Source organism: Lemur catta, chromosome 11 (assembly GCF_020740605.2).
Source record: "Lemur catta isolate mLemCat1 chromosome 11, mLemCat1.pri, whole genome shotgun sequence".
NCBI lineage: Eukaryota > Metazoa > Chordata > Mammalia > Primates > Lemuridae > Lemur > Lemur catta.
Window position 1 is genome coordinate 38,867,929 of NC_059138.1, and position 27,547 is coordinate 38,895,475.

Sequence of the window (27,547 nt, forward strand, 5' to 3'; positions counted from 1 at the left end):
AGTATGTACCTAAACTGTCAACACCATTTTGCCATCTTAATGGTAGCTTGTTTATGCCAGCAGCGAAGAAACCAGGAAAGCCAGTGGTGATAAAATCACCAAAGGCATTTTCCACAGCTTGTTGAGAGTTGAATAGTTTTCCTTGCAAGAAGTGGTCCACAGCCTGGAAGATGTGGTAGTCAGTTGGTGCAAGGTCTGGTGAATTCGGTGAATGACAGAGAGTTTCCAAGTCCAGCCTCTGTACTTTGAGCAGCATTGTTTGTGTGACATGTGGTTGAGCGTTGTCTTGCAAGAGGATTGGCCTGTCCCCATTGACCAATCTTGACTGCTTAATCACAAGCATCCTCATCATTTCATCCAATTGTTTGTGGTAGACATCTGCTGTAATCAACTGACCAGGTTTCAAGAAGCTGTAGTGGATAATACAAGCCCTGGACCACCAAACAGACACCATTAGTTTTTTTGATGATTATTTAGTATTGGACCATGTTTCGGCACTTCATCTTTATCCAACCATTGTGGCGAATGCTTGCGATTGTCAAAAAGAATCCATTTTTCATCACACGTAACAATGTATAGAAATTGTTCACCTTTATGTTGTGATAGCAAAGAAAGGCAAACTTTGAGATGATTTCTCTTCTGTCACTCATGTAATTCATGCAGAACCCATCTATCCAGCTTCTTAACCTTGCCAATTTGTTTCAAATGGTCCAATAGTGTTGGAATAGTAACGTCAAGCTTTGCTGCTAATTCAAATGTGGGTTAAGATGGATTCACTTTCACTACAGCTTTCAGCTCATCATTATCCACCTTGGTCTCAGGTCGCCCACATGGCTGATTTTCAAGATTAAAATCACCAGAATGAACTTCTCAAACTATCAACATACTGTGCGTTCATTAGCCGCATCCTTCCCAAACACTTTGTTGACATTTCAAGAACTGTCTGAGCTGCATTGGTTCTACGATGGAAGACATACTTGAAAAGAACATGAATTTTTGACTTATCCATGGTTTCACAAAAATTGCTCTAAAAATCTTTTTGAAAGATAATCACAAGCCAAATGTGTGTTTGCAAGACTGAGGATGTACCTTCACTATAAAAATAAAACAAGAAGTGTCAAAGTAAAATGTCAGAGATATCAACTGTCAAAATTAGTACTTAAGGAAATCAGACATTTCATACTTAATAACCTAATACTTCTCTTTAGGGCACCTAATTATTAGCTGACATATTCCTGCTTATTGTCTATCTTTCCCTACTAGAACATAAGGCCTATGAGAGCAGGGGCCTTTTTGTGTGGTTCAACACTATCATTTCAGGGTTTACAATAGTTTTTGGCAAATAGTAGGGTGTCAATACATATTTGTTGAATGATTAGACCTGAGTATTGCCTACTTATTCCCTTTAGACGGGACCTAGGCTTGTCAGAGCTCCAGAATTGCCACTACTCCCCAACCCAGCTTGTTTTATTAATTTACTTACCTACCTGGCCCTTGTATGCATTTGAGTTTTCAATCTCTGCTCATAAAATATCACTGTAATTATCTTTAGCATTTTGAGAGCAGAGACTTTATGTTTTATGTTCCTTTTCTTCCTTCATTGTTTTGCATATAGTAGGAAGGAAAGAATTAATATTCATTGAATATCTCCTACCTGTTAAGGACAACACTATAAGTTAATTTATATCCTTACAACAGTGCTGTGGGGCTGGGTATTATTATTTATATCCACTTTACAGATGAGGACACTGAGGCTTAGAGTTATTCAGAGTCATATAATAAACCAAGGATCAGGGTTGGAACCCACGTAGACAACATATTCCCAGTATGAAGTATTGCAAAAGTGTTGCTCATGTCTCCTCAGACAGGTGGCTGTTTTCAATTTGCAAAGTGAAGATTGGGCAATTGGATACTACAGGTTAAGTTTTACTTGAGCAGTCCAACTATTTATTTAGTTATCAATTTCATTCCACTGAGTGCATGAAGAATTAGCTTGAGGTATATCTATATTTGGCTAGAAGAGGATTTAGAGATGGTAATCCTGCCTTCTACATGAGGGTCCTGCCTAGCTAATAAATGTCTGCTGTTGGCAAATTTTATGGAAATATCATCAAAGAGATTTTCTGAGATAGTCACTTCAATCAAACCATCAGCCATCACTGGATCACTGGACAAAGACAGAAACTGAATACACTGAATATGTACCACATCAGCAAGCATTCTTTTAAGTAACAAAATCTTATTTTTATTTTTATTTTTTACAGAAATTTAGATATTCCAACAAATTTCTTTACATTTCCTGGACCTTAAAAAAATTACACACAACTTTTGGACACAATACAACAGAATAGAATGAGAAAGGGAGTCACATTTTTTGCTTTTTAAAAAAGATAAAAACATACTTCTTATACTTGGTTAACATTTAGTGATTTACATGTGTATTACCTATGTACAAATGGTACATCATCAATGACCCATCGTCAGAGCACTGTGGTATGCTAAACTACACTTAGGTTTGATGGCAAAAACTTTTTAAAAACCATTTGCATGTGGGTAGGAAGTACTTTTTCATTTTTGTTAAAACCACTATTAGTGATGTAGGACTCCCAGTGGAATCTGTAATTTACATGGATTAGAGATAGCCGATACCTTTTGTTTTTACTGTAGATAAAGTAGAGAGGTACCTCCCTTTAAATAAAAGATGAATTCTTGAAAAGTTGTGTGTAATTAAATTTAGTAAGTAGGGTGTTATGAATGCAGTAGGGAGCTAATACTTAAAGCCACAAATAACCCCCAGAATGGCTAACACTTTAGTTACAGATACTAAATGTTCCCTTAATTTGGTTCTTTAGAAAAGCCACATCTCTGTGAATTGGGTTTTACTCATTTGAGCATGCCTGTAATACACTTTTAGCCATTTGTGAAAAGATGGCTCGTACCAGATACATTTGGCTAAAATAGGAGTGTGGTCCTAATAGAGACAGGATAAGTGAAATCAACCCTGATCTGTATCAATTCTTGTGTTATCCTTCGTCTGATGTTCTAGTGATATAAGCTAATCTGATCTTAATTTTGAAGCTATGAATGAGAGCATTCTATATGTTCTTGTTTTCTGCTCAGGTATAGAACATGGTTTAGCTTCCACTAAGTACCCTTGCACGTACATTTTAGGGTGTGTTCATTCTCAGGCAATTGGCTATTTCAACATTAAATATTTCTCTGTTGCTGAATATTGGCAGGATATGTGGTGAGGGTGATGGTGGGGGAAGCCTGGGACCAAAAGTTTGTTGAAGACAACTGGTTAGCTGTACCTACTTCCAGATGTCAGCCAACTAAAAAGAATCCGAGTATTTTTGAAACCAACATTAGTAAACAAAAGGGTAACTTATTCCTATTGAGTTTCTTTGACCTATATAAGTATATAGTCATTTATTTCTAAGGCTATTAAATTATTATTTATTTTGTTAGTACCACTTACTATCATTTAGAAATATGTTTAATGGAATGATTTAAAAAAAAAACATGAGTGCCTGTCAGTAAGGGAAATAAAAGATATAGATTTCTGATAACATGTATGGCAAAGAAATATAAAAAAGGAGATATTTCAGATATTTATTTATAACGCATATTAAATTCCTATGCATATACTAAGGAGAATTAGAAAAAAGTATTCATTTGAGAGTAGCCTATATATTACATGTGAGCATCCAAGGTGAAAATGAGCTTTCTTTATTTTTCAGAGTCCTTGATGCTATTTCCTGAAAGATAGGGAAATCTACGTTGCTTGGGAACCTATGATGTAAGATGTACTTCCTGTAATATACACCTTGATGGAGTGATAGTATATGTCAGAAACACTTTCTCAGTAATAACTTGTACAGACAGATTAAACTGAACACAGACTGGGTAAAAAGTTTGAAGTGTTACATCTCTTAATAACCGAGTGGTTGTAACTCATTACACAGTGAAATGAATGAATGGTGGAGATGAAGAACCAAAGGTCACGGCTCCTGTGAAAACATTCAGAGGCATTTTCTAAGACGCTTCCTTAATAAATGATGCTTAATCAGCCTCTTGGCTATTGAGATAGGAATAATTTAGCGTAACTGCCTTTCTTAAAATTCTGTTGAAAGATTAAAGCTTTTTGTTTTCAGTTTGATTAAAAAAGGACAGTTTACAAACCTCAGTACATATATATTTTACATGTTAATTCCAGCACATTTATATTCCTCTCCCCTAAAATATTTCCTGAATGTGACTTTTTCATGATCTTATCCAATGACAGTTTCCAACGAGCTGGCATTTAATCCATGATTGCATCTCTTCCCAGAAAGTCACTCCCATCTCTGCTGATCTAGATTTAGAAGGTGCTTTGACAAGTGAATGTTTCACTCTTGTCCATATTCATCTCTGTACTCTGATCTCTCTCAAGCGTCTTCTTTCTTGATGTTGATGTATAAAAGCTGTTATTCGATTTGTTTAGCTGTTATTCGATTTGTTTTGTGCTCATTCTAGAGAATATTGGCTTAGCAGAACTGCAGAAAAGGGAGGGAAGAGAAAGAGAAAGGTAGGGGAAGAGAAAAGAATGCATCATTTTCTGTCAGCAAGATTTTTGTGCACAATATTTGTCACAGAAAAACCACACCAACAAATGGTTCAAATGCACTTTGGATTGGTTATCAAAGAAGATTGAAAAGTTTGAGATTTCTGTTCCATTAAACACACAGCACAGTCTTCCCAGCACGGAGAATATGTCTATTCCCTCCATCTGGGTCAAGATTACAGGCTGCTTAGAAGCAGCAAGGAAGAACGTGGAATGATCCCAAGCATCATCGACTTTCCTGTGTAGCATGGAAAAATGTCCCAATTCTGTGTTTTCCTTTTCTTTCCCAGTTTTATTTATTTTACACTCAACATTATAACAGCCACTCAAGAAATTATTATAAAGATGAATCACCTGCAATCCAATCAGCTTGACACACCAACTGTTTTCTTCCAAAGTGTGCAGTTATTTTAAATAATTGTAATCACAGAATAGATGACATTTTTAACATTTTAACATTATATTAAAGACAATTTTCTACATTTCCGCTGTCCATATCATCAGCATCAATTCCTAACGGCTGCATAATATTCCATTTCATTCTGATTCCTTTCCACTCCATGCTCAATACTCCATTCTCAACTATTTCACTATTGTCGGATAGATAGGTAGGTTTCTGATTTCTTTGTTATTATAAATTATGAACATCTTTGCAGACAAAGATCTATTTGTTCTTTTAAACACATTCTCAACAGCTTTTCCTTTTCTCCAACAGGTTAGGGACTGCCTGTATCAACACAACTAGACCACAAATAGTGTGATCAACTCTACTCTTTGAATGATTTTAGTAGACTTTGGCACTGTTAACCAGGGCTTAAGGGTATCATGTATGTGAGGATGGGTAAACATACCTAGCTGGTCATGGCGTGGCATATTTGGGCTGAAAGGAAACAGCCTGCTTGGTTTTGCATTACAGAGCACAAAACACAAGAAAAGATTATGGTTTCTGAATGTGTGCTAGAGAAACCCCCAAAAGATTCTGCTGTTGTTTTCAGTATGTTCCCCCTTGTTTTCCAACACACTTTAAAAAATCTTAGACACATTATGATTTTAATGAACTTCTCTCAGCAAGGGAACTCATGGTTACTTTAATGTACCCAGACTGCGCAGGGGATAATTGAAGTATGATGATGTTATAATGATGATTAGTCTGTAATGATTCTCCGAGATCGAGTCATGCTGACAGAAGCCCTCTGGAGGGGAATGCTTTCTTCAGATATTATTAAAAGCACCATAAGCAATCCATGGATTGTGCACAGCGATATCGGCGGTTCTGAACCGACATCAGTGGTCTCTCCTCTGCTGCCGTAGAGGTGCTCCTGCTGGTGCACCTCCAAAGTTGATTTTGGGGGTCCATGATTCCACCACCCTGGCCTCCTTCTCTCTAAATATCTTTCTATTCAAAACCAACAGAGTTGAATGGGTTTTCCAGTAAGATCATGGAAAGTGCTAGCCGGAGGTAGGGGTTGTAAACATAGGAAAGAGGGCACAGAAGAGGGTGCTGAAGAGTGGCACAGCTCATGGAGGAGAGGGGAGGACATGGAAGTCCCCAGGGCTGTGTGTGTGTGTGGCAGAGGGGAAGGGGGGAGGGGTAGTCCCCAGTTTCTTGAGGTTCTCAAGTAGATACACTCCTAATCTCATGATAGAAAATCCTGCATTGGTGTGCATGATTTGTTGGCATCTAGGAACCTGAGACTCCTGGTTTCTCTCTCCTCAGCTCTGAGCTGCCTGGTTTGGCTTTACAACATCGCAGGGTTAAGGAAAAGCACGAGATTGCTAAGAAGGAAGAACATGCACCTAATGCTGCATCCCAGGGAGTGTGAGACTCATTCCCAGAGGGCTAGGAAGGAAGCAATGGGTGTTGGAAGGGCTTTAGAGAAGAGCCCAGAGCAGTGACACCCACAGCTAGGAGGAGGAGAAGGGAGCTTCCTGCACGGTGGACATCTCCCTGGAGAACCCTAAGCCTTCTTGTAGGAAGGAAACCTCTGAGGTGATTCTCACAGGGCTCCTCTTTCCACTGCACCATCCAGGTGCACACCCAGGGCCTGACCAGGACGGGCCATTCATCAACAATGATTCTTGGATCTCCTCTGGTCTTGGGTCAGCCCTGGCCTCTGTACGGCCAAATCTCTCATTGGATCCCTCATTATAATCTCACTGTTGACTAGTCAATTCTTAAAACTCTCTTCTTTGTTGACTATTGTCAATACTGGGTCTATCTATGCTTCCCACCCGTAGTATCAGTGGTGGGCAGGGAGTTGAGGAATGAATGGGGAAATGAAAGCATGAAGCCAGCGAGCCAGGCCTGGACTAGAGTGAGGCAAGTGAGGTATCTAGGGTGCAGAATTTAAGGAGGCTGATAGGCTCATGCAAGCATAGGGTGAGCGCTTCCTTACATTTTGCATACTAGGCACCTGCCTCACCCCAGCCCCGGCCTTGCCCATGCATGCAGGCTGCTCATCATGAAGCCTACCGGGAATATTTGCTGGGGTTTGAGTTACATAGATGCTGCTACCAGTGCATATTTTTTCTTCCCATGACACCATTATGCAACAGAAACCCCAGTGCGTATGAGAATTCTGCAGAAAATAACAGGGATATTTGTTCCAGTGGTGATCAGAGCACAAACACTCCCTGCAGAATATCAGGAAAACACTTTGCCAGGGGAGTAAAATTAGAATGCTGTTACAATTACTTAGATGGCAGGCACAGTGAAGGGTTTTCCACCTGAAGACTTGGCAAGGGCTGGCTCTTCAAATAGATTTGTGAAGAGAGCAGGTGGAAGGGAAAAAAGGCAAGGTTTTCCTCTTCAGATGTGGCTGTCACTCCTTCGGTCTTAAGACTGTGAGACACCAGGACAGTTTCCAGGATTTGGTGGAAGCATCAGTGTGGTTGTAATTGCTGCCTTGTGAAACATTCTGCTCTTTTAAAAACTTTTGCTAACATTTCCCATGTACCATGGATGTTGCCTATCAGGAGAGGCAATTTAAAAGATGTCACATTCTCCCAGATTTGTACAGTGCAGGAATGAATAAAAAAGTCCTTCAATGCTGCTTTGGATCTTTGTTCAGTCGGGTTTGTCCTTGTAACATGTCATGGGCTCTGAGTTGCCCATGTTCCATTTCCAAGGGGCCCTTTGCAAATCCTTTTTCGAAGCTGTCATCTGAATCACTGCTCATGAGAGCAGCATTTATAATGGCTGCATTGTCCAGACTACCTAAATGCTACTTTGTTGAATTTTCTAAGTGTTTACAGACGCTGGAAGCTCTCCTGTGGCGGGTTTCTGCTGATTGTTCCTATCTGACCTATTCAACCAGGGTCTGGAGCCCCCACAGTCGGGCTAGCTGGGGGGCAGGCGCTGTCTGAGTGAGAAAAACGCTTGATGGGAGCAGCCAGGCTTTGGCAGCAGGGCTAGCTGAATCTTTGTTGTGAAAATGAGTAAGGGAGGAATTCCAGGCCTCTTTTTGTCATTGGCTGAACAAGCTTTGTCATTTTCTCCCATTCTATTGTTTCAAAATGCACCCACCCCTAATAGGGACTTCTGACACCCTTCATCTCTGGGAGGCGGGAACACAGGCCCCTAGAAAGAATGTCTCACCATCTATGTTCTTGGGTGCTCTCCCATGATGTGCCCCACAGGGGGTGTGGCAGATTAAAGATGGCCAAGATTCTCTGACATTCCTCCCACTGAGAGGTGGGGTCTACATTCCCTTCCCTTTGAGTCTGGGCTTTATGAGTCCTGACAGTTTCTTTCTTCCCTTTCCTTCTCTTTCCTTTTCCTTTTCTTCCCCTCCTTCCCTTCCTTCCTTCTTTCCTTCCTTCCTTCCATCTCTCTCTCTCTTCTCTCTTTCTGTCCTTTCTTTTGTGGTAAAAAACACAAAACATAAAACTTACCGTCTTAACCAATTTAAGTGTACCATTCAGTAATGTTAAGTATATTCCCATTGTTGTGAAACAGATTTCCAGAACTTTTTTCTCTTGCAAAACTGAAATTCTATACCCATTGAACAATAATTCCCGATCTCCCCTTCTTCTAGCCTCTGGTAACCACTATTCTACTTTCTGTTCTATGAATTTAACCACTTTAGGTACCTCATATTAGTGGAATCATAAAGTATTTACTTTTTGTGACTGGCCTATTTCACTTAGCCTAATGTCCTTAAGGTTCACTCATGTTGTAGCATGTGACAGGATTTCCCTATTTTTTATGGTTAAATAATATTCCACTGTACATATGTACCACATTTTGTTTATACATTTATCTACTGATAGACATTCAGGTTGCTTCTATCTCTTGGCTCTTAAGAATAGTGCCGCAGTCAACATGGACGTGAAAATATCTTTGAGACCAGTTTTCAATTCTTTTGGATATACGGTATACCCAGAAGTGGGATTGCTGCATTGTATGGTAGTTCTATTTTTTTTTTTTTTTTTTGAGACAGAGTCTCGCTTTGTTGCCCAGGCTAGAATGAGTGCCGTGGCATCAGCCTAGCTCACAGCAACCTCAGACTCCTGGGCTTAAGCGATCCTACTGCCTCAGCCTCCCGAGTAGCTGGGACTACAGGCATGCGCCACCATGCCCGGCTAATTTTTTCTATATAGATTTTTAGTTTGCCATATAATTTCTTTCTATTTTTAGTAGAGACAGGGTCTCGCTGTTGCTCAGGCTGGTCTCGAACTCCTGAGCTCAAGTGATCCACCCGCCTTGGCCTCCCAGAGTGCTAGGATTACAGGCATGAGCCACCGCACCCGGCTGGTAGTTCTATTTTTAAATAATTTTTTTTTTTTTTTTTTTTTTTTTGAGACAGAGTCTCACTCTGTCACCCTGGGTAGAGTGTAGTGGTGTCATCACAGTTCACAGCAACCTCAAACTCCTGGGCTCAAGTAATCCTCTTGCCTCAGCCTCCTAAGTAGCTGGGACTACAGGCACATCCCCCTGCATGCTTGGCTAACTTTTACATTTTTTTGTAGAGATGGGGTCTTGTTATGTTGCTCAGGCTGGTCTGGAACTCTTGGCCTCAAGTGATCCTTCTGCCTTGGCCTTCCAAAGTGCTGGAATTATAGGCATGAGCCACTGTCCCCAGCCCGGTTGCTGTTTTAAGCCACTAAGTTTTGGGATCGTTTGTTACACAGCAATAGATAACTGGAATAGTGGACAAATGCCCTTCTCTCTGATAGTGGTGTAGATTTGCTATATTAAATATACTGTAATGACAAGTGCAGTTGGACAGTTGGTACAATGCTCACAGGTCAAAAAGAGAGCCACCATCACTGACTCATCATTTTCTGCCTCACACACAACTTCTAGAGGAGAAATGTCTGAACTCTCAACCTCTGGTCTATCCATGTTCTCTGGGCAATCATTGGTTTGTCCTTCAAGTGGTCTAACAGTAAGGGATTTGAATCTGTGCTGAACATAAACACATGCTCACAATATAATTTTGGGCTGAATTAAGGTTTAACACTAACTATGGTTGTAGATTGATCAGCATTAGCTTTATAGATGATTGTAGCTTTATAAATAAATTTGTTGTGGTGGTTTATTTGTAATTGGCTAGTGGACTGGTGAAAACTTGGGTATATTCCCTTTGCTGATCTTTACTTCCATGCCACCCTCCACTCAGCAGTCCACACTGTCCGGCCCCTGACTGCAGTGAAGCCTGAGACAGCTGGATGGGAAGCTAAACCCTGGTTACGAGCCTTAGATATATTCTCTAATGCCTTCTCACCCTACCCAGAAAGGCAACACTAGTACTTTTTTCTGGGAGTTATAATTTGGTTTGCATCTAAATTCTTGGTTGCTCACAGCCCAGGTTTCTCAGCAGGCCTGAGCTAGGCAGGTGACTGTAACTGCTTGGTGGCATCTACAGTTTCAGTGCAGGTGCTAAGGCAGGGGATGGGGACTGGGGAGAGAGGAAAGGAAAAGTACTGTCAATCTTTGGGTCTTTTCAGGTAGGACCAGTGACTGTTTATACAAGATACAAAATGGAAACAATTCACTCTCAAAGACCCCCACTACCCTATGTATCACAGTTCATTTTGGTTCTGTCACATTGCCACTTATTTGCTTCATACTGCTACTTGTGATCTGCACTAGTGCATGCTTTTCTGTTCTCCCCCACCAGAATGTGAGCTCTGTGCCATCAGGCCCTCCCTTGTCTTGCCACCGCACCTTCCAGCTAGCTCAGTGCCTGATCCGTGGGACAGGCGATGATTTAAATACTTGCTGAACAAATGGAGGAGGTAAGAAATAGAATAGCATCTCCCTCTCTGCACCAATAATAGTCCACCAGGTCAGTGCTTCTCAAACTTCGATAGGCATAAGAATCACCTGGGTATCTTGTTAAAAATGCAGATGTTGGTTTGGTAGCTCTAGGGTAGAACCTGAGAACTTGCATTTGTAACAATCTCCTGGATAATGCTGCTGCAGCTCAGGTACCATGCCTGGGGAAACAAGGCTCTGGACTGAGCTCCCTGAGGCAGATTATGTCCAACTCAGCCTACTAAGGAGCTTGGTATACAACACGTACCCAAAAATCATTCGTCAAATGAACGAATGAAACCAAACCAGGCACAGGAATCTATGAGAAACCCGGCAAAGCAAATCTCCAGCAGATGGTAGAAATGCTAAGTGACCTGCAACCTCAGTGGGGACTTTTGGGGGCTTCTGATTCCCTCCCCCTCCATGAAGAGCTGGGCAGAGGGAGAAGGGGGGGGGGGCTCTCTGCTCCTGAGCCACAGAGGGAGGAGATTTCATAACTAAGTTGTAACAGTAACTTTTTTTTTTCCAGCATGAATATGTCGAGAGGCGTCTAGGAAATGGGTGAAGAAGGTGCCACCTGAGACAGTCCTGGTACATTTTCTTTCCTCTTTTCTTGCCCCAGGCTCTTCTTCCTCTTTTTTAAACATTTATATTTTTCTGCCTTTCTTGCTGTCTCTCTTTTTTCCTCTCTGTCTCCTCCTATCTCCCTTTGGGTCTAACATACTGATTTCAGTCCAGGAGGGATGGAGGATAATTGCCAAAATTGTTCTTCTGGCTACTTCTGTAGATCTTTTTTGCTGAGAAGGGGCAGAAAATGGCCTAAGAATCGGGCCCTGATAATTTTGTGCTATTCTTGTGTGCAGTGGACAATGAGACTTTGACATCAGGCACAACACTTTTTCATGTGTCCCTTTCTCAGAAAGTAATTCACAAGAAGGAATTTTGATTGGTAATTCATGAAAATCTTTTTCTCTTCTTCCCCCTCTCCTCCCCATTAGGGAATACTATGGAATCTGTTAAAAGCAAAAACAAAAAACCAGGCACAATTACTTGGTAGGCCTCACCCAGGCACATTAAGAATAGAACATTGCTGCTGATTTATAAATCCTAATAATATTCATTGTCCAGTTTTAACACGAAGCCATTCCATATTTTACATAGGGCGAAAGGCTTTCACTACTGAAGCCCCAAAGTCAGGTCCCCAGCAGGCAGGATGAGTGTGTAGCATCTTTGCCTCTTAGTGCATTTCACGAGAGCTAATAAATTGGGTGGTAATCTTAATGTACCATCTCTACTTTAGTGACTGCCACGCACTATCCTGAAATTTCTCATAACTGTCTTGCCTTTCTACTTCATGAGCTAGGTCATACACTAGCACTTCACCATGTGGTCATGACAATCCTTAAACAATACAAATGAAAGCAAAACAAACTGAGTATTACCACATATGAAATTTCAAATCCTGGAGCCCAAATAGGTATTGGCTTCTCAATATAATAAATTCATTTCTGTCTGTTGCCATTGAATATTCAGCCTCACACACCCTCCTCTAAGCTCCCTCTCCCTCCTGTGTGGGAAAGACGACCAACTTTGCATCATTTCCCTGTTCCTTGATGCTGTCTGTAAATTCTCCTCCTGCCAGAGGTACTCTCTCTCAACAAGGTCTGCCTCATGGGCTTTCTCTCCTTTTCCAAACACCATCTTGAGAGTCAATTGTCCTTCTTTGATAATATAAGTTTCCTGATTTTCTTGGAGGCTTATAGTTCAGTGGTTAAATGTGTGTGTTCAAGAACCATTCTCTCTGGCTTTGAACCCTAATACCACCACTTACTGGCTGGGTAACACTAGAGAAGTTCTTTAATATATCCTCAATTTCCCCATTCAAAAGGTAGGGGTAGCCCCTTCCCAAAGCTGTCTTGAAGATTGATTGAAATGATGCCTATAAGGTGATTATGACTAAATGTGCATAGAAAGAGCTCAATACATGTTGGCAGTATTTTTAAAAAGTGTACAATAGTGTTACAAGCACTGTCTCATTCTGGAAATAATATATGTTTATATACTAACCAACAAATCATGTAAGCATTTACTTTTCCCTGACATGGCATGGCCCAATGGTTCAGATTTGGGACAGTGAGGCCAGACTACCCGGGTGTGGCTCAACTTTGACCCTTACTAGCTCCATGTCCTTAGCACGTTATTGGACCCAGTTTCCTCATGTGTAAATGGGGATAAGACCAGCCTCCCTCACAGAGCTGTTGTGAGCATTAAATAAGTTAACACACATAGCAAGCATGATAATATGTTAACTACTCCTGTTGTTAGCATGATTATTATTAATATTGTTTGGGGTTGGATTTTTACCTTGATGCTACAAGGCCAAATAAAAATTAAACATAAGAGGCTTAATTCTCCTTGTTGAAAATAAAGAGAGAGACTAGAGCATTTACTTTAGAAAACTTGTAAGTTCTTTCTCTGTCACTTTGAAACGTGTGTAAATGTTTTTATTTAAAAAAAAACACTAATAACATAGTCTAAAGGTTAGCTTAGAAAGGTGTCTCTTTGTTAAACACTTCTTCACTGAAACAAAACAGCTTATGATGCATCTGGAAGAAAGCACGCATCCATTTGCCTGTCATAGCTGTATATGTAACCTGTGTAATGTGCCAATGAAGGAGACATGTTCTAAAATAACATATTCTCAATGTTTGCTTGCAAATGTTTTTCTCTGCCAAACTCTTCCACTCACTGAGAAAAAAAAATACCCAGTTTATGAAGTGCCTTAAAGAAAGCATGTTTACATTTGCCTTTTCTTGCTGGGTTTCTCTGCTTGGCCTATTAGGAGAAAGAAACATGTTCTAATAACATATTCTGAAGGTTAGCTTAGAAAGCTGTTCCTTTGTTAAACTGAAATATGTGCAAATCTTTTAAAAAGCTAAATAAGGCTCTTGCCAGCTTTATGACCCAGGAATGTCTTTCTGAAGCCCTGGGAGCCATCTCTTTGAAATGTAAACACCAAGGGAGATAGTTCTCCTCTCTCTCAGTCTCTGTGTGAAGGTAGGAGGCTAACTTTGGAAACTACCTTATGTCATAAAGACAGGAGAAGTTTATGTTTCCTTTGTATTTAATATAAAACCTTTTTTTTTTTTTTGAGACAGGGTCTTGCTCTGTCACCCAGGCTGGAGTGCAGTGGCACAATCCTAGCTCACTGCAGCCTTGAACTCCTGGGCTCAAGTTGATCCTCCTGAATCAGCCTCCAGAGTAGCTGGGACTATAGCACACTACTGCACCTGGCTAATTTTTCTTATTTTTTTGTAGAGATGGGGTCTCGCGATGTTGTCTAGGCTGGTCTCAAAGTCCCGGCCTCAAGCAGACCTCCCACCTCTGCCTCCCAAAGTGTGGTGTGACCCACCATGCCTGACCTGTATAAAACCAGTTAACTAACACAGATGGTCACCCTCAATTACCAGGTGAATTTAGGATGCTGTGTGTGTAATAAATGGTGCTGCCAAATCTTGTTACTTGAGGACTAGTTATTATTTATCCTGAGAACTTGTATGTAATGAGTTGTATCTGCTTGGCTACGTAAAAGGGTGAGATTTCTTTCTGTCTTTACAATATCTTAGCAAATTGACTGCGATGTGCATCCCATTCTGGTTTAATTCTTATTCAGTAATAAACCTGAAAAGGTTTTCTGGGTTGGGAGAAGATTTTGTTATTAATTATTTTACTTGAACATTGTATATTGGTATTTCTGTGTTTGTGCATCTAATTGCTTTATGTAACGCCTATTCTCCTCTAGCAGAGAATTTACAACAGGAAATAGACTGTTTTTTGAAAATTTCTCAAAAAGCACTAAAATCAGTGTTATTAATAGGTGGATTATTAATAATTATCTATAAAAACCCAACTGCTGCTCCCCTTTCTTCTTTCTAACTGCTCTACAGCTTCAGTGATATCATGGTAAGGTACAGGTTTTTAAAACCATAAGCACACTCTCTCCTCCAGGAAGCTGTGAGGCTTTTGTTTGCAGTGTGTGGACCTATGGTCTTGAGTGAATCTTTAGCAGGCAGAGAGTTCAGGATCACGAGGCTACATATGCCTTTATTACCACAAATTTAATAGTCCTGGTCCTAATTACCCGTGTGGGTATTTGTTGTAATGCAACAAGACATTCAAGTGTGATGTATGCTTCCTCTCTAGACCAAAGGGAAGTGGACTGCAGAGACCAGAAGGCAATTTATAGCCAAGATATAATGAACATTTCCTCACCCCAACAGCCCTGAGAGAAGTAACCAGGAGTTAAGGCATTAGTAGCTGTGCCATGTATCATGACTGGCTGACACTGGGTAACCACAAATGACGCGGCAATAATGGAGAGCCAGAGGCAGGCTACATTGCAGAATTTTAGGCTTTCTAAAATGCAAAAGTGAACAGATTGTTCTTCAGCTTAAAACCTTTTGGAGGTGACACTTTGCTCCTGAATATGTCCAGGTGCTTAGCACAGTCCGCAAGGTCTTCTGTGGCCTTCCTCTCTCACTGCTCCAGCCTCTCCTCTCGGGTTCCCCACCTCATACTGCACTCTTGCCTCCTGAATGTGACCCGGCCATGTCCTGCCTCTGGGCCTTTGTTCCTTCTGCTGGAAATGCCCTTCCTACAGTTTTCTAACTGGTGAACAACTCCTGATGTTTCACATTTCATCTCAGCTTGCATTTCCTGAACTGCTCTCTTCTTTTTTATGGGTCTCCAAATCATCCCTTATGAGAGCTCATCGTATCCTTTTGGACAGTGAGCTCCTCAAGTGCAGAGTTAGTACTTCCTCCATCCAAGCACTAACCAGGCCTGACCCTGCTTGTCTTCTGACATCAGATGAAATCGGGCTCATTCATGGTGGTATGTCTGATTGGCTCATTTAGACAAAGTCCCCTTCTGGTAAATCTCTGTGTCTCAAGCACCCAGATCAGGGTCCAACATATAGCAGCTTCTCAACAAACCCCTGGCGTTTATTCAAAGGCAGCTTAGGCATTGTATGGACAGAATTGTGGCCCCTCAAATCCAAATGTTGAAGCCTTAACCCCCAATGTGACTGTATTTGGAGATAAGGTCTTTAAGGAGGTAATTAAAGTAAAATAGTATCTTAAGGATGGAGCCCTACTCCAATATGACTGGTGTCTTTATAAGAAGAGGAAGAGACATCAGGTACATGGGTGCACAGAGAAAAGGCCACGTGGAGGACATGGCAAGAAGATGGCCATCTACAAGCCAAAGTGAGAGGCCTCAGGAGAAACCAAACTTGCCAAAGCTTGATCTTGGACATCCAGCCTTCAGAACAGTAAGAAAATAAATTTCTGTGTTTAAGCCGCCAAGTATGTGGTATTTTGTTATGGCAGCCCTCGCAGATTAAGACAGGCATCAACTGTTCCAATTTTTTTTTTTTTCTTTTTGCAAGTAAGTACCCTGAGGCCCCGAGAGATGAAGCAATTTGCCCAAGTTGTCTAGCTAGTTAGCGGAGGAGGATTAGCATCCAGCTCTTGTGACTAGTGTTCTTTCTCTACTGGTTTTTCAGTTGTCCTCCTGACCATTCATTGAAAAGCTTTTTTCAAGTGAATCTTTTAGGAATCGCACTTCTCGAGCTGTCACAAACAAAACCCAAACCAGCTCTGAAAACCCCTCCAATTGATCTAGTCCACTCAACCTGAACCAGGATGAACTGCTTTCAAACATATTTCCAAGATTTCAGTTCTCACTGAATCATGCCAGAGTTCTCTTGTTAAACTTTGCTCATATACAAGATGACCTTATTTCCATTCTTAGAAAATGCTTTTTGGAAAAGCCAATACTTGTGGCAGAGGCTGTTGGTTTTCTGCCCCTTTCTGTGCCCATTTCAGTGCTCACTGGGCCAATGTTCAACTGCCAGCCCCTGTGTCTTTTTGCCAGAGGACTTTCTCTGGCCACCAGAGACCTCTCTGCTTACCCATGGGGCAGGCTGGCAGGCAGGCAATCAACATTCCCTACCCCAGCAGTCCTCGATGATTAATAGAATAGATGTATAAATGTCACCCCCCTTGCCCCTGGATTCTCAGAGTTCTCCAGTGGGATTATACTCCAGTCGCCCCATTGGTGACTTGCTTGATGACACTCCCTTTATTGACTGCCTTCCTCTTCCTGTCTCACTTTTTCATCCCCTACCTGTGTTTTCTGGAATCTCTTCCTAAACAAATGACTTACACTTAAGTCTTTGTTTCAGGGTGTGCTTATGGGGGAAGCCAAGCTAAGATAACATTCTTGTATATTAGACAGTTATTTTCCTTTCCTTTCAGGAATTTCCTACAGAGAAATCATTTAGCCCTTCGCTGTGCACTGTGGAGCTAATGCCCATCATTGTGGGTGACATTTATGGGGGAATGGCAGCCTGCATAATGAGTTTTGCCATGAAAAGAGAAAACACTATGGATTTTTTTCTCCTTTCGGACACACGATGAAAGTTACAAAGCAGATTCTCTCAAATCCACAGTTCAATGTCGAGAGCAAGTGGGCTGCTTTGTGAAGCCACATCAGTCTTCCCTTCCCTTGACTCTGGAGATCCAGGGAGGCCTGGGAGATTTTAATGTGATTTCTGGAATGTGCTTAACTTTCAGAGACAGCAGCTTAGCCCACGGGAGATTCTATTAATATAATTTCACAACAGAAAAGCTTCCTATTGCCTAATCTCATTAGCTCTGTTTTATGTATAGTAAATGGGTAAAATCTGAGTTTGTGATTTGGTAATTGTAAATGCATAATTTTTGAGCATTTAGAATGTACAATAGAGAAGAGTTTTTTCTTAATATGTGAAAAGAAGAGGTCCTGAACTCCAGAAATGATCCTTTACTGGAATGAAATAGGGACATGCCTTATCTTTGAGCAGCTCCCATAAAACAACACAAGGAAGGTTATAGAGAGGAACCAGTAGCTTCATTGTTTCTTCCAACTCTCCTAATAAATAAAACCTTAGATATAACCTTGGAACCACCAGTCAGCAGTCATCCCTACTTACATTTGCAATTTGTCTTAGTTTTCCTTCCTTTCTTCAATCGACAAATACTAATTGAGCACATATGATGTGCCAGGCACTGTTCTAGGTGTGGGGTGTGGTGATGGACAAAAGACAGTAAGTCCCAGCTATCATAGAGCTCACACTGAAATGGAGAGAAAGATAATAAACAAATACACATGTAATACATCTGGTAGTTATAAGTGCTGTGAAAAAAAATTAGTGTAAGAGGACAGCTGCTGTTTTGGGGCAGGTGGTTGGAGACAGTTTCCCTGAATGAAGTGAAGGAGAGGTTATCTAGGGGATGTCCACCTTCCAGGTGAGGTATCGGCCAGGAAGCCAGCGGAGCTGGAGACAGGAGATGGGCCATCTAGGTGCAGGACTCCTGGGCCATGGCAAGGCATTTTGAATTTATTCTTAACACAGTGGAAGTCACTGAGGTGTGGGGAAAGGGGAAGGAGGTGATGAGAATTATGTTGTCAAAGGCTGTGAGTGGGTGAGAGTGGAAGCAGGAAGGGCAGTTAGGAGGCAATGAAGGGGTCTGGATGGGAGGTGATACTGGCTTGGACAGGCTGGGAGTGGTAGAGGTGGGAGAGGGCTCAGATTCAAGATGCATTTTTTAAGGCAAAGTCAGTAGGATTTGGTCATTGTGGATGAGGGGTGTGTGTGTGTGTGTGTGTGTGTGTGTATGAGAGAAAGAGAGAGAAAGAGAAGAGAAACTCACGATGACTCCCAAGGTTTTGGTTCATTCCAGTGAGGGGGCTGCTATTTACTGGGATGGGAAACATTGAGGGAGAAACTTTTGAGGGAAAAGTCAGATATCCAGGTGGAGACAGAGAATAGGCCGTTAGACATAAAGATCTGGAATTCAAGGGAGAGGCTGGGACTGCAGATACATATTTGGGAATCATCTGATTGTTGTACAGATGGTGTTTAAAACCATCAGATTGGGAGGATTCACAGAAACACTGTAGAAAGAGCAGGGGGAGAGCCCGAGGACTGGGCCCTGTGCCAACTCAGCTTGGGAGGGAGGAGAAAGGTCTGGGAGTCCCAGAGAGGAGCAAGGGGGCTACTACCCCTCCTCTATCAACTGGGCAGCTTCAGATTAACAAGTTACCTAAATACAGTAAACTTGAAGTCTCAGTTGTGATCCTCCCTGGGGTGAAGCGGAAACGACAGTGACTGGGTCAGGTTTTCATCAGCCCGTGCTGCGTCTACACCAGCCTTTAGCACTGAGTGCTGTGGAGGTGGGCTATTTGAGAGGGTTCTCCTTCCCCTCCCCCTTCCTCCTCTTTCGCCTCCCACTCTACCCTTTCTCCTCCCCTCCACCAGTCGGCATCCTTGGGGCTGAATTTCAGGTGGCTCTAGGGTAGGAGGAATGGGCTGCTAAATTCAGACCCCTTGCTTTTCACATGCAGATAAAGGTGTCGCCTGAGGCTTGGGTCACAGGTGAGGCTGTTGTTCTTTAAACATCCATCCCACACATTTTGCTAATTGGAAATTCATTAAGGTTTGCAAAATGTCAGAATGCAAATTCTCCTGAAAGGAGAGTTTATTTGTTCTTCACAGTTCAGTGTGAATTACTTTAATCAGATAATCAGCTAATTTCCCTCCTAACAGCTGGTTGAGATCAGCCTGTACTATATGCTCTTTCTATTTAAAAAAAAACTCACTAAGAATATGGCAGAGATTCTAGATTTTTCTTATCCGTAAGATTCACTTAGATAACTCATTAAAATGCAGACTCATAGGTTCCATCCCCAGAAATTCCAGGGGAATTAGTGTGAAATGGGGGGCAGGTCCAGATGATTTGAAGCAGGTGGCTCATGAATCACCCTGGGAAGTACTGAGGCAGAGAGGATTGGACAGAACTTTGGGGGTCACAGGGCATATCTGAGGAGGTCATGCTGAGGGGAGCTGTCAAAATGAAGACCTTTGAACTAACAGAGAACAAAGTGGGTGTCAGGGTGTCCCTGTGAAGACAGGAAGGGGGAGGAGAGCCCAGAATAGAAAGGGGCCGGCATGGTGGTTCACGCCTGTAATCTCAGCACTCTGGGAGGCCAGGAGTTCAAGACCAGCCTGAGCAAGAGCGAGACCCCTGTCTTTACAAAAAATAGAAATGAGTTAGGCATGGTGGCGCACACCTTATAGTCCCAGCTACTCGGGAGGCTGAGGCAAGAGAATTGCTTGAGCCCGGGAGTTTGAGGTTGCTGTGCGCTAGGCTGACACCACTGCACTCTACCCAGGGTGAGAGTGAGGCTGTGTCTCAAAAACAAAAAGCAAAAGAAACAGAATGGAAAGGAAGCGAAGCTGACGCCTTCTCTGCGATGTTGTTAGCACCTGAAGCCACCCGGCAACTCCAGGCTGCTGGGTGTACCGAAGAACCGAGCACTTACCACACATCTGGCCCACTATCAGGTAGTGAGCACTTTCCAGGCACTATCTCATTTAATCCTTACCACCTCTTATTATTCCTGTTGGGGATTAAAGAGGCCGTAAAGGGTTTAAGGGGCAGGTCTAGACCTGGAACCCTTGTCTGGGTGACTCCAAGTCCACACGGCCAACTACAGCGTTGCACTGCGGAAGTCGCACCGTCAGGGCATGGAAGCCCCGCGGGCCGTCGGTGACTGGTCACCGCGAGCTCAGCAGTGACTTTCAGTGACTCAGGGAGGCTGCGCCTTCCTCTGGGACGGGCTGCTTTGGTGCCCCCTGGTGGCTGCGAACCTGGTGTGCTGAGAAGTCAGGGCGAGAACAATGAATGGAGTTAGAGCTCCCCGGTAGGGACTCAGGAAAGATTCTTAAAATGCTACACCTGATCAAACACACGAACCCTTTACTCCCATTATCGGAGCAATTCCAGGAAACTCCCATTAGAGCTGTATCCCTCAGCTTCTGCCTCAGTGACACATTACACACTACTTTCTAAATTACAAGCCACAGCCTTGTAACCTGATCACAGCTGCACCCACCTTCCCTCCAACCATTTAGGCTCAGAGAACCGGCTTCATTTTCATTAATCAGCAAGGAAAAGCTCCCCGGGCTTCTGTACTCTACTCGGCCTGCTTCTATTTTTAACAGCCTGTCTGCCAATGCACTGGTGGGCTAAAAATAGACATACTTAATACAATTCATCATGCACTCAGCTGCCACGAGGAAGCTTAATTTAAGCTTCACCCAAGATGAAATGCCTTTAAGAAACACAATATTTCGTGTAACTATTTATTAATATCAATTTTTTATGAGTCCTCCAATGTCAACTCTTCGATATATAATTTTAGAAATGAGAGATTGTTAGTCAGAATGTTTTGAAAAGAGACCTCGGCAAAACCACCTTGTCATAGTCTTGGCCAAGGTTGGAAAATGCTTTGGGAGTTCTTTTCCTTAACTTCAAACTCCTTTGGTCCCTCTTTGCCTTTTATCTTAATTCTAGCTCTCTGCTTCAACTTGATCTGAGTGAATTGGATCATCTTGTACAACTAGGGTTACCCGATTTAGCAAATAAAAATATAAAAAGGCCTAGTTAAATTTCAGATAAACATTGACAGTTTTTTTAGCATACATATGTCCTAAACATTGCATGGTTTGCCCAGAACTTTACTGGTTTTAGCATTGAACGTTCTGCATTCGGGAATATGCCCCTCGTCTCAGGCAAATGGGGACAGTCACCCTCTTTGGGTTGTATTAGGTATTTTCAACATAAATCTACCCCCATCTTGAGGATTTATTACCCACTGAGAAATCCTATGGGAGAGAAACTTTTTAAATAACAGCTTTATTGAGACATAATTCACATACCATAAAATACCTCTTAAAGAATACAATTTGGTGATTTTTAGTATATTGTATAGAGTTGTGCAGCTATCACCACTATCTAATTTTAGGATATTTTCATCACCACAAAACCCTTACCCACTAGTAGTCACTTCCCCATTCTCCCCTCCCTGCAGGCCTTGAAAATCCCTAAATTACTTTCTGTCTCCATGGATTTGCGTATTCTGGGCATTTTATACAAATGAGATCATATGCTATGTGGTAATTTGTGACTGGATTGTTTTAGTTAGCATAATGTTTTCAAGTTTTATCCATGTTGTAGCCTGTGTCAGACCTTCATTCCTTTCATTGCCAAATAGTATTTCATTGTATAAAAAATTGGAGATATTGCAGGTTTGGTTCCAGACCACTCTGACAAACTGAGTATCACAATAAAGCAAGGCATATGAATTTTTTGGTTTTCTAGTGCATATAAAAATTATGTTTATGCTGGACAGTAGTCTATTAAGTGTGCAATAGCATTATGTCAAAAAATGTACATAACTTAATTAAAACTTTATTGCTAAAAATGCTAATGATCATCTGAGCCTTCAGCGAGTCTTAATCTTTTTGCTGATAGAGGGTCTTGCCTCAATGTTGATGGCTGATGACTGATCAGGGTGGTGGTTGCTGAAGATTGGGAGAGGGCTGTGGCAACTTATTAAAATAAGGTAACAATGAAGTTTGTCACATCAATTGATTCTTCCTCTCATAAAAGATTTCTCTGTAGCATGCGATGCTGTTTGATAGCATTTCACACTCAGTCGAATTTCTTTCAAAATTGGAGTTAATCCTTTCAAACTCTGATACTGCTTTATCAATTAAGCTTATGTAATATTCTAAATTCTTCGTTGTCATTTCAACAATGTTCACAGCATTTTCACCAAGAGTAATTCTATATCAAGAAAACACATTCTTTGCTCATCTATAAGAAGCAACTCCTCATCCATTCAAATGTTGTTATGAGATTGCAGCAATTCGGTCACATCTCCAGGCTCCACTTCTCATTCAGTTCTCTTTGTATTTCCGTCACATCTGTAGTTACTTCCTCTGCTGAAGTATCGAAGTCAAGACTCAAAGTCATCCATGAAGGTTGGAATCAACCAAATTCCTGTTAATGTTCATATTTTAACCTCCTCCTTTTGAATCACAAAAGTTCTTAATGGCATTTAGAATGCTGAATCCTTTCCAGCAGATTTTCAATTGGATCTGCCCAGATCTATCAGATGAATCACTATCTCTGGCATCTATAGCCTTATGAAAAATATTTCTTAAGCAGTAAGACTTGAAAGTTGAAATAACTCCTTGATCCATGGGCTGCAGAATGGATGTTGTGTCAGCAGGCCTGAAAACAACATTAATCTCCTTGTACATTTCCATCAGAGTTCTTGGGTGACTAGGTGCATCATCAATAAGCAGTAACATTTTGAAAGGAATCTTTTTTTCTGAGCAGCAGGTCTCAACAGTAGGCTTAAAATAGTCAGTAAATTATGCTATAAACAGATGTGCTGTCACCCATGCTTTGTTGTTCCATTTATAGAGCACAGCCAGAGTAGATTTAGCATAATTCTGAAGGGCCTTAGGATTTTTGGAATGGTAAATGTCCATTGGCTTCAACTTAAAGTCACCAGCTGCATTAGCCCCTAATAAGGGAGTCAGCCTGTCCTTTGAAGCTTTGAAGCCACTGACTTCTCCTTTCTAGCTATGAAAGTATTAGATGGCATCTTCTTCCAACAGAAGGCTGTTATGTCTACATTGAAAATCTGTTGTTTAGTGTAACCACCTTCATCAGTTATCTTAGCTAGACCTTCTGGATAACTTGCTACAGCTTCTATATCTGCACTTGGTGCTTCACCTTGCACTTTTATGTTATGGAGATGGCTTCTTTCCTTAAACCCATGAACCAACCTCCGCTAGTTTCCAACTTTTCTTCTGCAGCTTCCACACCTCTCTCAGCCTTCACAGAATTGAAGAGAGTTAGGGCCTTGCTCTGGATGAGGCTTTGTCTTAAGGGAATGTTGTATCTGGTTTGATCTTTGATCCAGACCACTAAAACTTTCTCCATATCAGCAATAAGGCTGTTCCACTTTCTTATTATTTGTGTGTTCACTGAGTAGCAGTTTTAATTTTCTTTAAGGACTTTTCCTGTGCATTCACAACTTGGCTAACTGTTTGGCACAAGAAGCCTAGCTTTTGCCCTATCTCAGCTTTTGGCATGCCTTTCTACTCAGCTTAATCATTTCTAGCTTTTGATTTAGAGCAGAGAGGTACAACTATTTCTTTCACTTGAACACATAGAGGCCATTGTAGGATTATTAACTGGCCTAATTTCAAAATTGTTATGTCTGAGGGAATTGGTGGAGCAGTTAGAACACACACATTTATCGATTAAGTTTGTCATTTTATATAGGTATGGTTTGTGATGCCCCAAAACAATTATTAATGCAATAGTATCATCAAAGATCACTGATCACAGAACACCATACCAGATATAATAATTATGAAAAGATTTGAAATAGTGTGAGAATTACCAAAACGTGAAACAGAGACATGAAATGAGCATGTGCTGTTGGAAAATGGTGCTTATAGGCTTGCTTGATGTAGGATTGCCATAAACTTTCAATTTGTAAAAAACACAATATCTGCAAAGTGCAGCAAAGTGAAGCACAATAACACGAGGTATGTCTGTACCACATTTTGTTCATCTATTCATCATTTGATAGACATTTGGGTTGTTTCCATCTTTTGGCTTTTATGAATAATGCCACTATAACATTCCTATGCAAGTTTTTGTGTGGACGTGTTTTCATTTCTCTTAGGTATATACATACCCAGGAGTGGAACTTCTGGGTCATATGGTAACACTGTGAAGCTTTTTAAAGACATTCCAAACTGTTTTCCAAAGTATTCTCACCATCCTTTTTTTTTTTTTTTTTTTTTTGAGACAGAGTCTCACTCTGTTGCCCAGGCTAGAGTGAGTGCCGTGGCGTCAGCCTCGCTCACAGCAACCTCAAACTCCTGGGCTTAAGTGATCCTCCTGCCTCAGCCTCCCCAGTAGCTGGGACTACAGGCATGCGCCACCATGCCCAGCTAATTTTTTCTCTATATATTTTTAGTTGGCCAGATAATTTCTTTCTATTTTTTAGTAGAGACGGGGTCTCACTCTTGCTCAGGCTGGTCTCGAACTCCTGACCTCGAGCAATCCACCTGCCTCGGCCTCCCAGAGTGCTAGGATTACAGGCGTGAGCCACCACGCCCGGCCTCTCACCATCTTATATTCCCCTCAGCAGTGTATGAGAGTTTCCATTTGTCCATAGCCTCACCAACACTTGTTATTGTCTATCTTTGATCACAGCCATCCTAGTGGGTAGGAAGTGGTATCTCATTGTGGTTTTGATTTGTATTACCATAATGACTAATGAGGCTGAATATCTTTTCATGTGCTTATTGGCCATCTGTATATCTTTTTTATATTATCTGGAAAAATGTCTATTTAAATTCTTTGCCCAGTTTTTAATTGGTCATTTGTCTTTTTATTGTTGGGTTTTAAAAATTCCCTACATATTCTGGACACAAGTCCCTTATCAGGTATATAATTTGCAATTTGCAAATATTTTCTCCCATTCTGTGGGTTGTCTAAGAAACCTCTTCTCAGCCGCTATTCCTCAAATGCTATTTGACCCTGTAATTCTTCATTCTAATCATCTCTAGGTCAATCACTATTGAATTTATACTGTGTGCCAGGCATTGGGGTTCTAAGGATGAAGAGGATCTGCCAGGAGGAGCTGACAGTCTGGTGTGGGGGACAGAAAAGCATGCAAACTAATGATTTTAAGAGGAGGGAGGAGGGAAAAGTTTTGTAAATACAGAGTGTGTCTTCATCTCTAGTAGTTGGTGCAGTGTGGGACACACAGTGGGGATCAATAAATATTAAAGATTGAATCAGTACCAGACTAAACTGGGAATCCTCCTGCCTCTTTATTGTGAGTGTGGAATTGTGATGTTTTTGTTTGTTTATCATGTACTTTAAAGAATTTTAAAGGGCTTGTTGAGCTCTGAAAAGTCTCCTTTGGTAGGAGCAACTAACATTTCCCCTGCCATTAAACATACCTAAGACTTAGAAGGTCTTGGTTAAGATGGAGCTGGATTATCTGAGATTATCTGGGAGGAATGTAACAAGCTATTATCAGTCAGGTAACATTTTACTATGAATTAATTCACCTAGATGGGCTCCAGTGACCTGCCAGCACTCAGGACTAGTAAATTTGGAAAGACTCAAGTCAGGTATGAGCCTGCAAGGCTTGGATCTGTGGGATGGAGGGAAGGTGGCTGGAGGGTGTGAGTATTTGGAGGTGCGTGCAGGGTGGGTGCAGGGAAGCACTGCCAAGAAGGTCAAAGAAAGGGACATGGAAGAACATCAAAGACAAATTTTGACTTCACCATTATGCCTGGGGCTTACCTCATTTATGGGGAATGAATATTTCACTTTATGAACAGAGAGGATAATTCATGTAAAGTCATGTTCTGCAAGAACCATCAAACTGCTGAGTCTTTATGTCGTGGGACTAGGGGTGATGAATGAGCCTGAATTAACAGGTATGTGTTGAGATTCTGAGAGCCTCTTGAAATCCAACTCATTGAACATAAGAAAGAATTATTTTAATACCTTGGCGTAAAAAGGCTTTCGTTTAAGCATTAAAACCCTATCAGCAGAAAGACACTCTTGAAAAATCTCTCCTATCTCTTTTTAGATAAGTCAAATATGAATTAAAACAAATAATTAGATTGCAGTTATGTGCAATTATGAATTGTGGTATTAAGAGGAAATGCTCTTCAGTACAATTAATTGACATCAATTGTGATTTGTCCAAATTAATTTAATATCCAGAGTGAGGTTAATATTTTGAACATTCTAATAATGAAGAGAATTACAGAAATGAGATTAGAGCAACTGCCAGCTATATACAGATGACATTTCTTGGGAGTCTTACTATATTTCTGGGCTCACCTCCTGGTCACCCCAACAACAGTGTCCATGTCATCGAGGGGAGACCCCTCATCAGAGGTCTCCAGATGCCTGCTTCACTCCTTGCCCTCTCCCCTCTGGCCCCTGCTATCTCCCCTATAAAGGCACAGTCAGACTGTACCATAACATTCTGAGGACAACCAAGACTAACTTTTTAAAATGGGTGCAACTAACAATCTTGCTGTCAGCCTTGCCTCCCATTCTGAGATTTCCCACTCAGAGAAGGCAAACATTGCGAGAAGCCAGTTTGCCATTGGTGCCTGAAATCCCCTTGCAAATGTACAGAGAAAGAAAGAAAATGTGGAGGGTGGGTAGTATATGAGCACATTCCTATGTTGTTAAAAGTCAGAGTTTAAAAAAATCAACATACTGGCTTCAGGTTTTTTTTTTCTTAACAGGATCTTCTGCTACTGGTTTTCTTTTAAAATAATCTTACTAATAACATATTTACTTGACACATACTCCTTTTAGGAAGATGAGTTGAAGGTCAAATAAACCTGACAGAAATATTCATATACATACACACCTACTTTGCTTTCAACCTGCATTGGCCATGAAAAGGATTAAAACACCCTTGTTAAGTACAGTCATGCACCACATAATGACAGTTCAGTTAATGACAAACCACATATACTATGGTGGTCCCATAAGATTCTAATGGAACTGAAAAATTGCTGTCTTCTAGGGACATCATAGCATCCTACTGTGGTAGTCATTGCATTAGTCACGTGTTTGTGGTGACGAGGGTGTAAACAAACCTACCATGCTGCCAGGCATATGAAAGTATAACATATAAAACTATGTGCAGTACAT

At 41.3% G+C, this 27,547-nt stretch overlaps 1 protein-coding gene across 1 annotated transcript in view; it reads right to left on the reverse strand.

The window, feature by feature from the left end:
* Positions 1–2,222: 2,222 nt before the first annotated feature.
* LHFPL3 (LHFPL tetraspan subfamily member 3) overlaps positions 2,223–27,547 on the reverse strand; it is a 444,944-nt gene continuing 419,619 nt past the window's right edge. Inside the window, exon 3 of the mRNA XM_045564639.1 lies at positions 2,223–4,535. Coding sequence (XP_045420595.1) covers positions 4,507–4,535 — 29 coding nt within the window. The 3' untranslated portion in view covers positions 2,223–4,506. The remainder of the gene's footprint in view (positions 4,536–27,547) is intronic.